The sequence below is a fragment of the Dendrobates tinctorius genome, unplaced genomic scaffold (genome assembly GCF_039654945.1).
Source record: "Dendrobates tinctorius isolate UK_male_01 unplaced genomic scaffold, ASM3965494v1 ptg000192l, whole genome shotgun sequence".
In the NCBI taxonomy this organism is placed as follows: domain Eukaryota; kingdom Metazoa; phylum Chordata; class Amphibia; order Anura; family Dendrobatidae; genus Dendrobates; species Dendrobates tinctorius.
Genome location: NW_027361859.1, coordinates 12,712,216 through 12,727,992, shown reverse-complemented (window position 1 = coordinate 12,727,992; position 15,777 = coordinate 12,712,216). Strand labels below are relative to the sequence as shown.

The 15,777-nt window shown below is 43.0% G+C and overlaps 1 protein-coding gene across 2 annotated transcripts in view; it reads right to left on the bottom strand.

Annotated features, from left to right (window-relative positions):
• Nucleotides 1-5,230: 5,230 nt before the first annotated feature.
• The window catches only part of LOC141055894 (uncharacterized), a 46,530-nt gene continuing 35,983 nt past the window's right edge, over nucleotides 5,231-15,777 (bottom strand). The window contains exon 7 of one of the 2 annotated variants that reach the window (XM_073552602.1): nucleotides 5,231-7,840. In XM_073552602.1, the coding sequence (XP_073408703.1) occupies nucleotides 6,327-7,840 (1,514 nt within the window). In that variant the 3' untranslated portion in view covers nucleotides 5,231-6,326. The remainder of the gene's footprint in view (nucleotides 7,841-15,777) is intronic. The other variant, XM_073552603.1, reaches the window with a different exon arrangement.

Below are 15,777 nucleotides of genomic sequence, written 5' to 3'. Positions count from 1 at the left end.
GATGTGCACAAGACGTCCTCACGTATAGACTTAGTTCTCAGTGATCAGGAAGTTTTGTCCCGTCAATAAGAGACACTCACTAATTAGACAGATGTTTTTCTTGCTAAAATTGTATCTTATAGTCCAAAAAAACACAGTAAGTTCTAATGCAATTTCCCTTTCTCATTTAACTATACGACTGTCTGGTATATGTATTGGTACAATTCGTCAATAATATACAGTGGGTATGGAAAGTATTCAAACCCCTTTAAATGTTTCATTATGTTTCATTGCAGCCATTTGGTAAATTCAAAAAAGTTCATTTTTTTCTCATTAATGTACACTCTGCACCCCATCTTGACTGAAAAAAAATAGAAATGTAGAATTTTTTGAAAATGTATTAAAAAAAACAAAACTGAAATATCACATGGTCATACGTATTCAGATCCTTTGCTCAGCCACTTATATTTAAGTCACATGCTGTCCATTTCCTTGTGATCCTCCTTGAGATGGTTCTTCTCCTTCATTGGAGTCCAGCTGTGTATAATTGAACTGGTAGGACTTGATTTGTAAAGGCACACACCTGTCTATATAAGACCTCACAGCTCACAGTGCATGTCAGACCAAATGAGAATCATGAGGTCAAAGGAACTGGCCAAGGAGCTCAGAGACAGAATTGTGGCAAGGCACAGATCTGGCCAAGGTTAAAAAAGAACTTCTGCAGTACTCAAGGTTACTAAGGGCACAGTGGCCTCCATAATCCTTAAAGTGACTCTGTCAGCTGTTTTGGCTGCTATAAGATCCAGCCACCGCCTTTCAGGGCTTATCTACAGCATTCTATAATGCTGTAGATAAGCCCCCAATTGGACCTGCAAGATAAGAAAAATAAGTATTATACTAACCTGGGGGGTGCAGTCCGGTCCGATGGGTGTTGCAGGTCTAGGTCCGGCGCCTCCCATCTTCTTCAGATGCTGCCCTCCTGCTTGCTTCATGGGTCCCCAGCTTTGCGCTCCTGCCCAGGCATACTTCTCTGCCCTTTTGAGGTGCAGGCGCCGGGAAAGGTCAGAGAGGCCCAATGCCTGCGCACGTCAGGAATTTGCTCTGGCCGCAACAAGGCAGATAAGTACGCCTGCGCAGGAGCGCGATTACTGGAAATCATGAAGCAAGCAGGAGGGCGGCATCGCAAGAAGATGGGAGGCGCCAAACCCAGACCTGCGACACCCATCAGACCAGACTGACCCCCGGGTAAGTATAATAAAACTTATCTTTCTTATACAAGTACTGTGCATGTCATGTCCGTCCATTTGATGTGATCTCTGGTGCTGACCCCACATCTTTCCCAGCACATGTCAGCTGTTTTCAACAGCTGACATGTGCCCCTAACAGCGGTTGTTAACCTGCTAAATGCCGCTATCAATCTCTGATAGTGGCATTTAATGTGATCGTGCCCAAAGCTCGTCACTAATCCCTCCCATCGGCGCACGTGACCGCGATTCTCTGATGTGTTGACATGACAACCCAGGGTCTGCAGGAGACCCCTGTGGTTGGTATTGCCAGACTGTTATGAGCGCTGCTGAGCGGTCGGTGCTCATAACATGGGAGCATTTCTGTTACACACAGGCGATCTGTTACACACAGGCGATCTTATCATCTATCGCCTGTGTGTAGCAGAGGCAATCAGACAACTAAAGATTCTACTCTCCCATGGACACTATTGAAGCATGCAAAAAGTAAAAATAATGTTTTTAACCCCTTAACCCCCAAGGGTGGTTTGCATGTTAATGACCGGGCCAATTTTTACAATTCTGACCACTGTCCATTTATGAGGTCATAACTCTGAAACGCTTCCATGGATCCCGGTGATTCTGACAATGTTTCCTTGTGACATATTGTACTTCATGTTAGTGGTAAAATTTTACTGATATGATTTGTGTTTAATTGTGAAAAAAAAACAGAAATTTGGTGAAAATGTACAAAATTTCGCAATTTTCCAACTTTGAATTTTCATGCCCTTAAATCACACAGATATTTCACACAAAATATTTAATAAGCAACATTTCCCACATGTCTACTTTACATCAGCACAATTTTGGAACCAACATTTTTTTTTGTTAGGAAGTTATATGGGTTAAAAGTTGAGTAGTGATTTTTCATTTTTACAACAAACATTTTTTCTTAGGGACCACATCACATTTGAAGTCACTTTGAGGGGTCTGTATGATAGGAAATACCCAAAAGCGACACCATTCTAAAAACTGCACCCCTCAAGGTGCTCAAAACCACATTCAAGAAGTTTATTACCGTAACCCTTCTGGTTCTTCACAGGAATTTTTGTAATGTTTAAAAAAAAAAAAATGAACATTTAACTTTTTTCACAAAAAATTTACTTCGGATCCAATTTTTTTTATTTTCCCAAGGTTAACAGGAGAAATTGGACCCCAGAAGTTATGTACAATTTGTCCTGAGTACGCTGATACCCCATATTTGGGGGGAACCACTGTTTGAACGTATGGCAGAGCTCGGAAGGGAAGGAGCGCCGTTTGATTTTTCAATGGAAAATTGGCTGGAATTGAGATGAGACGCCACGTCGCGTTTGGAGCCCCTGATGTGCCTAAACAGTGGAAACACCCCACAAATGACACCATTTTGGAAACTAGACCCCCCAAAGAACTTAGGCTAGTTTCACACTAGCGTTTGTGAGCACAGCGCAGGACCACCGCTAAGCCCCGCCAAAAGGGCGCAGCGCCAGCAAAATCAGACCAGCGCACGATCAGCGTATCCAACGCTAAATATAGGATACGCTCATCGCATGCAGCCTCATGCAATCAGAGGAGGAACTGACCGGCGGGGGCACGGCTGGGGCGGGGCTTAGCGGTGGCCCTGCGCCCACGAACGCTAGTGTGAAACTAGCCTTATCTAGATGTGTGGTGAGCACTTTGAACCCCCAAGGGCTTCACAGAAGTTTAGAGCCGTTAAATTAAAAAATCATATTTTTTCCACAAAAATGATATTTTCACCCCCAATTTATTTTCCCAAGGGTAACAGGAGAAATTGGACCCCAAAGTTTATTGTGCAATTTGTCCTGAGTACGCTGATACCCCAAATATGGGGGTAAACCACTGTTTGGGCTCATGGTAGAGCTCAGAAGGAAAGGAGCATCGTTTGACTTTTTCAATGCAAAATTGGCTGGAGTTGAGATCGAACACCATGTCACGTTTGGAGAGCCCCTGATGTGTCTAAACAGTGGAAACCCCCCACAAGTGACCCCATTTTGGAAACTAGATGGTGCTAGCGGGGATCTCACCGGATCTCAGCCCAGCTGGGAATGTAGCCCAGTGACCAGAGGTAACCTCTATGACATCACCCCCGGTTACTGACGCTGAGTTCCCAGAAGTTCATTCATCAGTGGTTCTCAGCGTGGATGGTCACATCTTGGCACCGTCCTGGTTGAAAACTAATGTTTTTATGTTTGGCTGCTGTCACACGCTAAAAGACGCTTTTTATTGCAAAAAATATTTTTTGCATCACATTTTGAGAGCTTTAATTTTTCCATATTTTGGCCCACAGTGTCCTGTGAGGGCTTGTTTTTTGTGAGACGAGCTGACGTTTTTATTGGTCCCATTTTTGGGCACATGATTTTTTTTTATCGTTTTCTATTTCGATTTTTGGGAGACAGAATGAGCAAAAACCTGCAATTCATGAATTTATTTTTTCAGGGGGTTTAATACCGTTCCGTGTGTGGTAAAATTGTTAAGGCAGTTTTATTCTTCTGGTCAGTACGATGATAGCGATACCTCATTTACATCTTTTTTTATGCTTTTTGCACTTTTATACAATAAAAACTATTTTATAGAAAAAATTATTGTTTTTGCATAACTTTATTCTGAGAGCTATAACTTTTTTATTTTTCTGCTGATGGAGCTGCATGGCGGCTTGTTTTTTGCGGGACCATATGACGTTTTCAACGGTACAATGTTTATTTATGTCTTTTTGAACGAGTGTCATTCCACTTTTTGTTTGGCGGTATGATGGTAAAGCATTGTTTTTTGCCCTTTTTTTATATTGTTCACTAAAGGGGTTAAATAATGGGACAGTTTAATAGGATGGGTCGTTACGGATGTGGCGATACCAAATATGTGTACTTTTTAAAAAAAAAATGTATTTAGAGACAGAATATACTGTATATTGATTTTTTTATTTATTTTTTTTAATATTTTTACAGTTATTTCAATTTTTTTTTTAAACTTTTCTCTAACTTTTTTACTTAGTCTCACTATGGGACAATCATTTTTCTGCTGATGGAGCTGCATGGCGGCTTGTTTTTTGCGGGACCATATGACGTTTTCAACGGTACCATGTTTATTTATGTCTTTTTGAACGAGTGTCATTCCACTTTTTGATTGGCGGTATGATGGTAAAGCATTGTTTTTTGCCCTTTTTTTATATTGTTCACTAAAGGGGTTAAATAATGGGACAGTTTAATAGGATGGGTCGTTATGGATGTGGCGATACCAAATATGTGTACTTTTAAAAAAAAAAAAAATGTATTTAGAGACAGAATATATATTGATTTTTTTATTATTATTTATTTTTTTAATATTTTTACAATTATTTCAATTTTTTTTTAAACTTTTCTCTAACTTTTTTACTTAGTCTCACTATGGGACAATCATTTTTTGCAGGCTGATCGCTTCTATGGAATGCAGATGAAGCAGCATCTTACATGTTATATAAGCTGTCAGCACTGCACTGCGTCCGCTCCTGGCACCTAGTGCTGGGTGTCAGCTGTCAGAATCAGCTCACACCCGGCCGTGATCACATTTGCGTTTAGGGCCGCAGCATCGGCCTGCGCATGGCCACCGCTAAGCCCCGCCCCCTGCCACGCCTCCGCCGGAAGCTCCGCCTCCGGGAGCATGACGCTGCATGCGTCCCCTATCTTTATCACTGAGGACGCAGGCCGTGCGCAGTATGCATTTGGCGGCACCTGCGTCCTTTTGACAGTGCGCCGAGCGCAACCAAATTGCAACAGGTTGCGTTTGGTGCTGGTCGGCGCACCGTCAAAAGGACGCAGGCGCCACCAAAACTCATACTGCGCTGGCCTGCGTCCTCAGTAATAAAGATAGGGGACGCATGACGCATGCAGCGTCATGCGCCCGGAGGCGGAGCTACTGGTGGAGGCACGGCAGGGGGCGGGGCTTAACAGCGGCCGTGCGCAGGCCGACGCTGCGGCCCTAAACGCAAATGTGAAACCAGCCTTAGACGTACTATTCCTTCTATGGTCAAATTGTGCCAGGTCACATGGACGGAATAGTACGTCTGATGTCAGAAAGGGGTTAAAAATATAAAAAAAATTAAAGTATAAAAGTTCAAATCACCCACTATTCGCCCCATTCGTCATAAAACAATAATGAAAAAAAAAAAACATATTTGGTATCGCAGCATTCAGAATCCCCCGATCTATCAAGCTATAAAAAGAATTATTCCGATCATTAAATGGCGTAGTGAAAAAAAGTAAATAAACAGAATTATGTTTTTTGTCGCCGCAAGATTGCATTAAAATGCAATAACGGACGAACAAAAGATCTTATCCACACCAAAATGATATCATTAAAAACATCAGCTCGTCAGGCAAAAATAAGCCTTCACCCAGCCCCAGATCACAAAAAATGGAGACGCTACGGGTCTCGGAAAATGCCGCAATTTCTTCGCACTTTCCATTTCAATTTCTTTCTTCCATTTCTTGGGCACACGATAAGGTAAAACCAACTTGTCACACAAAAAACAAGTCCTCACATGGCCATACTGATGGAAAAATAAAAACGTTATGGCTCTTGGAAGCAGGGGAGCGAAAAACAGAGATGCAAAACTTATAAGGTCTGCGACGTGAAGGGGTTGTCCACTTCTTGGACAATCCCTTCTAATGCCTCATATTTAGTCCTGTTAAAATAAAATTACTTAAACAAAAGTCCATGCAGGAGTTGTTCCAGTGGTGTCAACACTTGTGGTCCCGGGGCTCGTGAGGTTGTTACATGACGTAAGTCCTGCGCCCAATCAGTGATGGCGCCACTGTTCCCACCTTTGGACTAATCGAACAATAAGAGGAAGTCAGACAGCAGCTGCCACCCTGGCTTCCTGTTGATATTGACATTCGAAGGCGGGAACAGTGAAGTCGGCACTGATTGGGCGCAGGGCTCATGTTATTTAACTACCTCACTTGAGCCCCGATAACGAGTGTCGACACCGCTACTGGAACAGCCTGGCATGGAAGGCAAGTATCAGTGCTTTTATTTTGACGAGCCCAAACATGAGGAATGAGAAGGGGTTTTGCTAGTAATGGACAACCCCTTTCATGATAAAGGATTCTCCCCTATGTGTCTTATCTGATGTTTATTAAGAGTTGATTTCCATGTAAAACATTTCCCACATTCTGAACATGAAAATGGCTTCTCCCCTGTGTGAGTTTTCTGGTGGCTATCAAGACGCTCTTTACGGGTAAAACATTTCCCACATTCTGAACATGAAAAAGGCTTCTCTCCTGTGTGGGTTCTCTGGTGTCTATTAAGATTCGATTTCTGGTTAAAACATTTCCCACATTCTGAACATGAAAAAGGCTTCTCCCCTGTGTGGGATCTATGATGACAAAGAAGATCTGATTTAGTCACAAAACATTTCCCACATTCTGAACAGGAAAAAAGCTTCTCCCCTGTGTGGGTTCTCTGATGACCAAGAAGAGCTGATTTATTCACAAAACATTTCCCACAATCTGAACATGAAAAGGGCTTCTCCCCTGTGTGAGTTCTCTGGTGTTTTAGAAGAGTACATTTCTGGTCAAAACATTTCCCACATTCTGAACATGAAAAAGGCTTCTCCCCTGTATGAGTTCTCTGGTGCCTAATAAGAGCTGATTTAACCAAAAAACATTTATCACATTCTGAACATGAAAAAGGCTTTTCCCCTGTGTGAATTTTATGGTGACTAAGGAAATTTGATTTTGTCACAAAACATTTCCCACAATCTGAACATGAAAAGGGCCTCTCCCCTGTGTGAGTTCTCTGGTGATTAAGAAGAGCAGATTTGCAATTGAAAATTTTACCACATTTTGAGCAGGAAAAAGGCTTCTCCCCTTTGTGACTTCTCTGATGACGAAGAAGAAATGATTTAATCACAAAACATTTTCCACATTCTGAACATGGAGATGGCTTCTCCCTTGTGTGAGTTTTCTGGTGGCTTTCAAGACGTTCTTTCCGGTTAAAACATTTCCCACATGCTGAACATGAAAAAGGCTTCTCCCCTGTGTGAGTTCTATGGTGCCTAACAAAATCTGTTTTCGAATTGAAACTTTTACTACATTCTGAACAGGAAAAGGGCTTCTTCCCTTTGTGGCTTCTCTGATGTTTACCAAGTGTTGATTTGTCTACAAAACATTTCCCACTTTCTGAACAGGAAAATGGCTTCTTCCCTGTGTGATTGCTCTTGTGACTATCAAGATCTGATTTCCGGTTAAACCATTTCCCACACTTGGAACAAGAAAATCTGTTCTTTTCTGTGTGAATTTTTTGAGGTTTAAGAAAAGACTTTTCAAGGGTAAAACTGTTTCCATATTCTGAAGGTGAAAATGACTTTGATTTAGGAGTGGTTAGTTTTGTAATGCTTATTTTGTGACTTTGATTTTCCTTAGTAGTCAGTAATGAATCAGAAGATGGGACCTGTTTCAATGGTTCAGATAACAGATCTTTGCTGTGAAGGCATATATCTGGAGTAATGGCATTCACTTCAATTGTATCCTGTGGGATCTGAAGCTCGTCTGATTTAAAAACTGAAGATGTCAGCTGTCCCTCTGATCTCCTGGTACAGTCACCTGCTAAGACAAAAAAACAATTATTTTTAACTAAAATATCCTTGATTTTTTTTAACATTTCAACTTAAACTGTCTGTAAAAATTGCAAGCTTTTAAAAATATTGAATTATTCACCAAGACAATGACAATTCACATTCATATAAAAAATGTGTTCACAGCACCGCATGCAAATGTAGGGTTAACTTTACCCATAGTTGAAGCACACGTCGGATCCAAGGAGTCCTACTTGGAAAACATTCTAACGTCCAATGAAGAATAAAGACAGCGCTTCACAAGTTGGTGAAATTACATCACCTTTATTCTGCCTTTTGTTGCGACGTTTCAATCATCAAGATCTTTATCAAGCACACCATATGATACAATAACCCCACTTAAATACTAGAATCACCACACCTTCATTAACCCCTTTACTACCAAGGGTGGTTTGCACGTTAACTTCCATGCCAATTTTTACAATTCTGACCACTGTCCCTTTATGAGGTAATAACTCTGGAACACTTCAACAGATCTAGGCGATTCTGATATTGTTTTCTCGTGACATATTGTACTTCACTTTAGCGATAAAATTTATTCGCTATAACTTGCGTTTATTTATTAAAAAAATGGAATATGGCAAAAATGTTGAAAATTTTGCGATTTTCAAACTTTGAAACTTTATGCCCTTAAACCAGAGTTACGTGACCACAAAATAGTTAATAAATAACATTTCCCACATGTCTACTTTACATCAGCACAATTTTGGAAACAAAATTTTTTTTGTTAGGAAGTTATAAGGGTTAAAAGTTGACCAGCGATTTCTCATTTTTACAACAAAATTTACAAAACCATTTTTTTAGGGACCACCTGACATTTGAAGTCACTTTGAGGGGTCTATATGGCAGAAAATACCCAAAAGTGACACCATTCTAAAAACTGCACCCCTCAAGCTACTCAAAACTACATTCAAGAAGATTATTAACCATTCAGGCGCTTCACAGGAGCAGAAGCAACATGGAAGGAAAAAATTAACATTTAACTTTTTACTCACAAAAATGATCTGTTAGCAACAATTTTTTAATTTTCCCAAGGGTAATAAGAGAAATTGGACCACAAAAGTTGTTGTCCAATTTGTCCTGAGTACGCTGATACCCTATATGTGGGGGGGACTACTGTTTGGGTGCACGGCAGGGCTCGGAAGGGAAGCAGCGCCGTTTGACTTTTTCAACCTAAAATTGGGTGGAATTGAGATTGGACGCCATGTTGCGTTTGACGAGCCCCCAATGTGCCCAAACAGTGGAAAACCCCCACAAGTGACCCCATTTTGGAAACTAGACCCCCTAAGGAATTTATCTAGGTGTGTGCTGAGCACCATGAACCACCTAGGGCTTCACAGGAGTTTATAACGCCCGGGCGTGAAAATAAAAAAATCATATTTTTTCCACAAACATTATCGTTTAGTCCCCAATTTTTTATTCTCCCAAAGGTAGCAGGAGAAATTGTACCCCAAAAGTTGTTGTCCAATTTGTCCTGAGTACGCTGATACCCCATATATGGGGGTAAACCACTATTTTGGCACATGGCAGAGCTCGGAAGGGAGCAGCGCCATTTAACTTTTTTGGCTGGAATTGAGATCGGACGCCATGTCACCTTTGGAAAGCCCCTGATGTGCCAAAACAGTGGAAACCCCCCAATTCTAACTCCAACCCTAATCCTAATGGGAAAATGAAAATAAATTTTTTTATTTTATTATTTTTCCCTAACTAAGGGGGTGATAAAGGGGGTTTGATTTACTATTTATGGCGGGTTTTTATTTTTGGCAGCTGTCACACGCTAAAAGACTCTTTTTATTGTAAAAATAGTTTTTGCATCACCACATATTGAGAGCTATAATTTTTCCATATTTTGACCCACTGAGTCATGTGAGGTCTTACTTTTTGCAGGACGAGTTGACGTTTTTATTGGTGCCATTTTTGGGCACGTGACATTTTTTGATCGCCTTTTATTCCGATTTTTGGGACGCAGAATGAACAAAAACCAGCGTTTCATGAATTTCTTTTGGGGGATGCGTTTACACCGTTCGGTGTGCGGTAAAATTGATAAAGCGGTTTTATTCTTCGGGTCAGTACGGTTACAGCTATACCTCATTTATGTATTTTTTTTATGTTTTGGCGCTTTTATGCAATGAAAACAATTTTATATAAAAAACACCAAGGTTACTTACCGGTAGCCGTTTTTTCCGGAGCCCATGACGGCACACATGAGAGAGGGGATCTGCCCAGTGAGGACAGGAACCCTACTGAAGATAAAAGGGCGGTACCTCTCCCTCGCTTCAGTTGGTTTACAGAGCATGAGAGGCCCCCCCGGGTTAGTACACATGGTAAAACTATCACCACATTATATCTAACTGAAAAAAACACCCAAACTATAGTGCACACCAAAGGAGTGAAAAGGGGGGGAATATACAGGTGCCATCATGGGCTCCGGAAAAACCGGCTACCGGTAAGTAACCTTGGTGTTTTCCCGTCTCCCATGACGGCACACATGAGAGACTTTTGTAGAATAAGACACCTTAGGGAGGGACCACTGCTTGCAGCACCCTTCTACCAAAGGTTAGGTCAGTAGAGGAAGACAGATCAAGTCGGTAGTGCTTAAAAAAGGTGGAAGGTGAGGACCAAGTAGCGGCTTTACAAATTTGCTCAATCGATACCTCAGTCTTCTCTGCCCAGGAGGTAGCCACGGCTCTGGTGGAGTGAGCCTTGATGCCTTCTGGAACCGGAGCGCCACTTGCGGAGTAGGATAACATAATGGCCTCCCTGATCCATCTGGCAATGGTACTCTTAGCTACCCCGTGCCCTTTTCTACAACCCTGAAAGGCTACAAAAAGGGACTGATCTTTCCTCCACTGACTAGTTACTGACATATATTGTATTATGGCTCTTCTTACATCTAATGTATGGAACTTTTGCTCCCCCGGGTTTCTAGGATTGTTACAGAACGATGGCAAGGAGATTTCCTGAGTCCTATGAAACTTTTGGACTACCTTGGGGAGATAGGCCGGGTCTGGTCTTAGAGCCACTCGGTCATCCAAGATCTGTGTATAAGGAGGACATATAGACAGAGCTTGTAGGTCGCTGACTCTTCGGGCTGACGTTAAGGCTACCATTAAGACCGTTTTAAGTGTAAGTAGCTTTGGTGACCGCTCTAGTAGTGGTTCAAAGGGATCTTTGGTTAAAGCCTCCAAAACTAGGTTCAGGTCCCAAGGTGGTATCTTTGGGATAATGACCGGCCTTGACCTGCCACAGGACTTAATGAATCGGGACACCCACCTATTGGCTGCTAAGTTGCAGTTATATAGGGCCCCCAAAGCTGAGATTTGCACTTTGAGTGTGTTAGTGGCTAACCCCAGTTGTAACCCCGACTGTAAAAACTCTAGGATAGGTCCCACTGGAGCTACATCCCCTAAAGGTTCCCCCAGGAAGTCTAGGAACTTTTTCCACGTTCTACCGTAGATTTGGGATGTTATCGGTTTCCTACTTTTCAACAGGGTGGAGACTAACCCTGGAGAGAATCCCTGGCGACTCAGTAGCGCCCTCTCAAATTCCAGGCTGCTAGATGGAAGCCCTTCACCTGAGAGTGGACCACTGGTCCCTGGGAAAGCAGGTCTGGAATCTCTGGTAGTATCCACGGATCTGTCACTGACATGAGCCTCAGAAGGGAGAACCAAGGCCTTCTCGGCCAAAACGGAGCTATGAGAATTATTCTCGCTCGATCCTCCCTGATTTTCCTGACCACTACTGGGATCATTGTTATCGGGGGAAATGCATAGGCCAGGATGAACTTCCTGGGTATTTGTAGGGCATCTACTGCGAAGGGGTTTTCCCTTGGATTTAGTGAGCAGAACTTCCTGACCTTCCGGTTGTGTGCGGTAGCGAACAGGTCTATTTCTGGTTTGCCCTAGGCCTGAACTATTTGTGGAAAGACTTGGGGGTTTAGGGACCATTCCCCTTGTCTTAGATGCCTGCGACTCAGGAAGTCTGCTTGTATATTTTCTGCCCCCTTTATGTGCAGTGCTGTGATGGATAACAGATGTTGTTCTGCTAGCTGGAAGAGTAGATCTGATATTTGCATGAGGCCCCGAGATCTCGTTCCCCCCTGATGATTGATGTAGGCTACTACTGCCTGATTGTCCGTCATGACCTGGGTGTGGCGGCCCCGAAGTAAGGGAAGGAAATGTTTCACGGCTTTTTCCACTGCCCATAGTTCTTTTACATTTGAACTCTGATCGTTTTCTAGTGAGGACCAGGTCCCCTGTATTGTGTGGGATCTCAGGTGTGCTCCCCATCCTGTGGCACTCACGTCTGTCGTAATGATGTCCTCGACTGGTTTTTGCCACGGGACACCGGCTGTTAGATTCTTCTCTACAGTTCACCAGAGCAGGGAATCTCTTACGGCCACTGAGAGACATAGTTTGCCTTCTAAATGCCCTTTTAATTGTTTCTGTGCTGAGAGAACCTCCCACTGTAGTTGCCTTAAGTGGTACTGCGCCCATGTTACTGCGGGTATGAATGATGTCAGTGAGCCTAAAAGGGACATTGCGTTCCTCAGTGTCATATTTGGCCTTTGTATTGCCGTGCGAGCTAGGCCTCTTATCTTGGTCACTTTGCCCTCTGGTAGGAGGCAGCGTTATTGCTCGGAGTCCAATATTAACCCTAGGAAGGATTGCTCTTTTACTGGGGTTATCCTTGACTTGGGGATGTTTACTATCCATCCTAGTCCTACTAGAGTTGCTATCACTTCCTTCACTTGATGTGTGCAGTGGGACTCCGACCTCCCTATTACCAGAAAGTCGTCTAAGTATGGGACGATCACTATGTCCCTGGATCGCAGAAAAGACATTACTTCGGCCATCACTTTGGTGAATACTCTGGGGGCTGTAGACAGGCCAAACGGAAGGGCTGCGTATTGGTAGTGTCTCACCTGCCCCTGGATATAGAGCGCCACTCTCAAATATCTCTGATACTCCCGATGGATTGGGATGTGATAGTAGGCATCTTTTAAGTCTATCACTGCCAAGAGGCAATGCTGGAACAGAATCTTTGTGGCCGTGTTGATTGACTCCATTTTGAAGGAGCAATTGTCTATCCACTGATTGAGTCTCCTCAGGTTGACAATGGTTCTCCAAGAGCCGTCTGGTTTTTGTATTAAGAAGAGGGGGGAGTAGAACCCCTTTCCTTCTTCTTGCACTGGGACTTCCTGTAGGACTTGTTTTTTCACTAGTCCCAAGACTTCCGTCTCCAGGGCCAGCTGTTGCTCTTGGGCTTTCCTTCTGGGTGTTATTATGAAGGTATGCCTGGGCGGACGGATGAATTTTATTTTTAAACCGTCCCTGATTATATTTAGAACCCATGTACTGGGGGAGATATTTGCCCAGGCGGAAAGGAAGAGAGAAAGTCTTCCCCCTACCTCCGGCCCAATGTCATTGGGGAGATTTTTTGGAGGAAGTTGAGGGCCCTTTAAACATATAGCCCGATCCTCTTTTTTCTTTAACCCCTTTCTGACATCCGACGTACTATCCCGTCCATGGGACCTGGGCCCCTATGCCCATGGACGGGATAGTACGTCTACCGCGATCAGCGGCGCCCACGTGGTGAGCGCCGCTGATCGCAGCCGGGTGTCAGCTGATTATCACAGCTGACACCCGGCACAATGTGTCAGGGGCGGTCACGGACCGCCCCTGACACGTTAACCCCTTGCACACTGCGATCAAACACGATCGCGGTGTACCGGGAGTTAAAGGGAAGCATCGGCAGGGAGGGGGCTCCCTCCGTGCTTCCCTGAGCCCCCCACGGCAGCGCAATGTGCAGCGCTGCTGCGGGGGGCTCCTTTCCTACAGGCCCCCGTATCCAAGATGGCGACGGGGGCCTTCGGGGGCCTGCAGGAAGCTGGCTTCCTCAGTGCCTGCAAAGCGCAGGCATGAGGAAGCCTTCGGCACTGCCTGTGACAGATCGCTGATCTGTCACAGTGATCTGTGATGTGACAGATCAGCGATCTGTCACAGGACAGTGATGTCCTACCTGGGACTATATAATAAAGTAAAAAAAAAAATAAAAAAAGTGTAAAAATAATTTTAAAAAAATCGCTAAATAAATTAGTAAAAAAAAAAATATATATACCCCAATAAATTCATTTTTTGAAAATAAAAAAAACCCAAAACAATAAAAGTACACATATTAGGTATCGCCGCGTCCGTAACGACCCGCCCTATAAAACTGTCCCATTAGTTAACCCCTTTAGCAAACCCCTTAAAAAATAAAAATAAAAAACGAAGCAAAAAATAATGATTTATTATCATACCGCCAAACAAAAAGTGTAATAACGCGCGATCAAAAAGACGCATATAAATATCCATGGTACCGCTGAAAACGTCATCTTGTCCCGCAAAAAACAAGCCGCAATACAGCATCATCAGCGAAAAAATAAAAAAGTTATAGCTCGCAGAATAAAGCGATGCAAAAATAATTATTTTTTATATAAAATAGTTTTCATTGCATAAAACCGACAAAACATAAAAAAACGACCTAAATGAGGTATCGCTGTAACCGTACTGACCCGAAGAATAAAACTGCTTTATCAATTTTCCCACACGTGGAACGGTGTAAACGCACTCCCCCAAAAGAAATTCATGAAACGCTTGTTTTTTGCTCATTCTGCGTCCCAAAAATCGGAATAAAAAGCGATCAAAAAATGTCACGTGCCCGAAAATGGTACCGATAAAAACGTCAACTCGTCCCGCAAAAAATAAGACCTCACATGACTCGGTGGGTCAAAATACGGAAAAATTATAGCTCTCAATATGTGGTGATGCACAAACTATTTTTACAATAAAAAGCGTCTTTTAGCGTGCGACAGCTGCCAAACATAAAAACCGCCATAAATAGTAAATCAAACCCCCCGTTATCACCCCCTTAGTTAGGGAAAAATAATAAAATAAAAAAAATGTATTTATTTCCATTTTTCCATTAGGGTTAGGGCTAGGGTTAGGGCTAGGGTTAGGGCTAGGGTTAGGGCTTGGGTTAGGGCTTGGGTTAGGGCTGAGATTAGGGTTAGGGGTGTGTTGGGGTTCGGGTTGGAGTTAGAATTGGGGGTTTCCACTCTTTGGGCACATCAGGGGCTCTCCAAATGCAACATTGCGTCTGATCTAAATTCCAGCCAATTCTGAGCTGAAAAAGTCATATGGTGCTCCTTCCCTTCCAAGCTCTGCCATGCGCCCAAACAGTGTTTTACCCCCACATGTAGGGTATCAGCCTACTCAGAACAAATTGCAAAACAATTTTTGGGGTCCAATTTCTCCTGTTACCCTTAGGAAAATAAAAAATTGGGGGCAAAAATATAATTTTTGTGGAAAAAAATGATTTTTTTATTTTCACGTCCGAGCGTTATAAACTTCTGTGAAGCACTTGGGGGTTCAAAGTGCTCACCACACATCTAGATAAGTTCCGTGGGGGGGTCTAGTGTCCAAAATGGGGTCACTTGTGGGGAGTTTCAATAGTTTAGGTACATCAGGGGCTCTCCAAACGCAGATGACACCCGCAGACCATTCCATCAAAGTCTGCATTCCAAAACGTCACTGCTTCCCTTCCGAGCCCGACGTGTGTCCATACAGTAGTTTTCTCCCACATATGGGGTGTCAGCGTACTCATGACAAATTGGACAACTTTTGGGGTCCAATTTCTCCTATTACCCTTGGGAAAATGAAAAAATTAGGGACTAATTGATCATGTTTGTGGAAAAAATACGATTTTTTTATTTTCATGCCCTGGCATTATAAACTTCTGTGAAGCCCTTGGGGGTTCAAAGTGCTCATCTCACATCTAGATAAGTTCCTTAGGGGGTCTAGTTTTCAAAATGGGGTCATTTGTGGGGGGTTTCCACTGTTTAGGTACATTAGGGGCTCTCCAAAG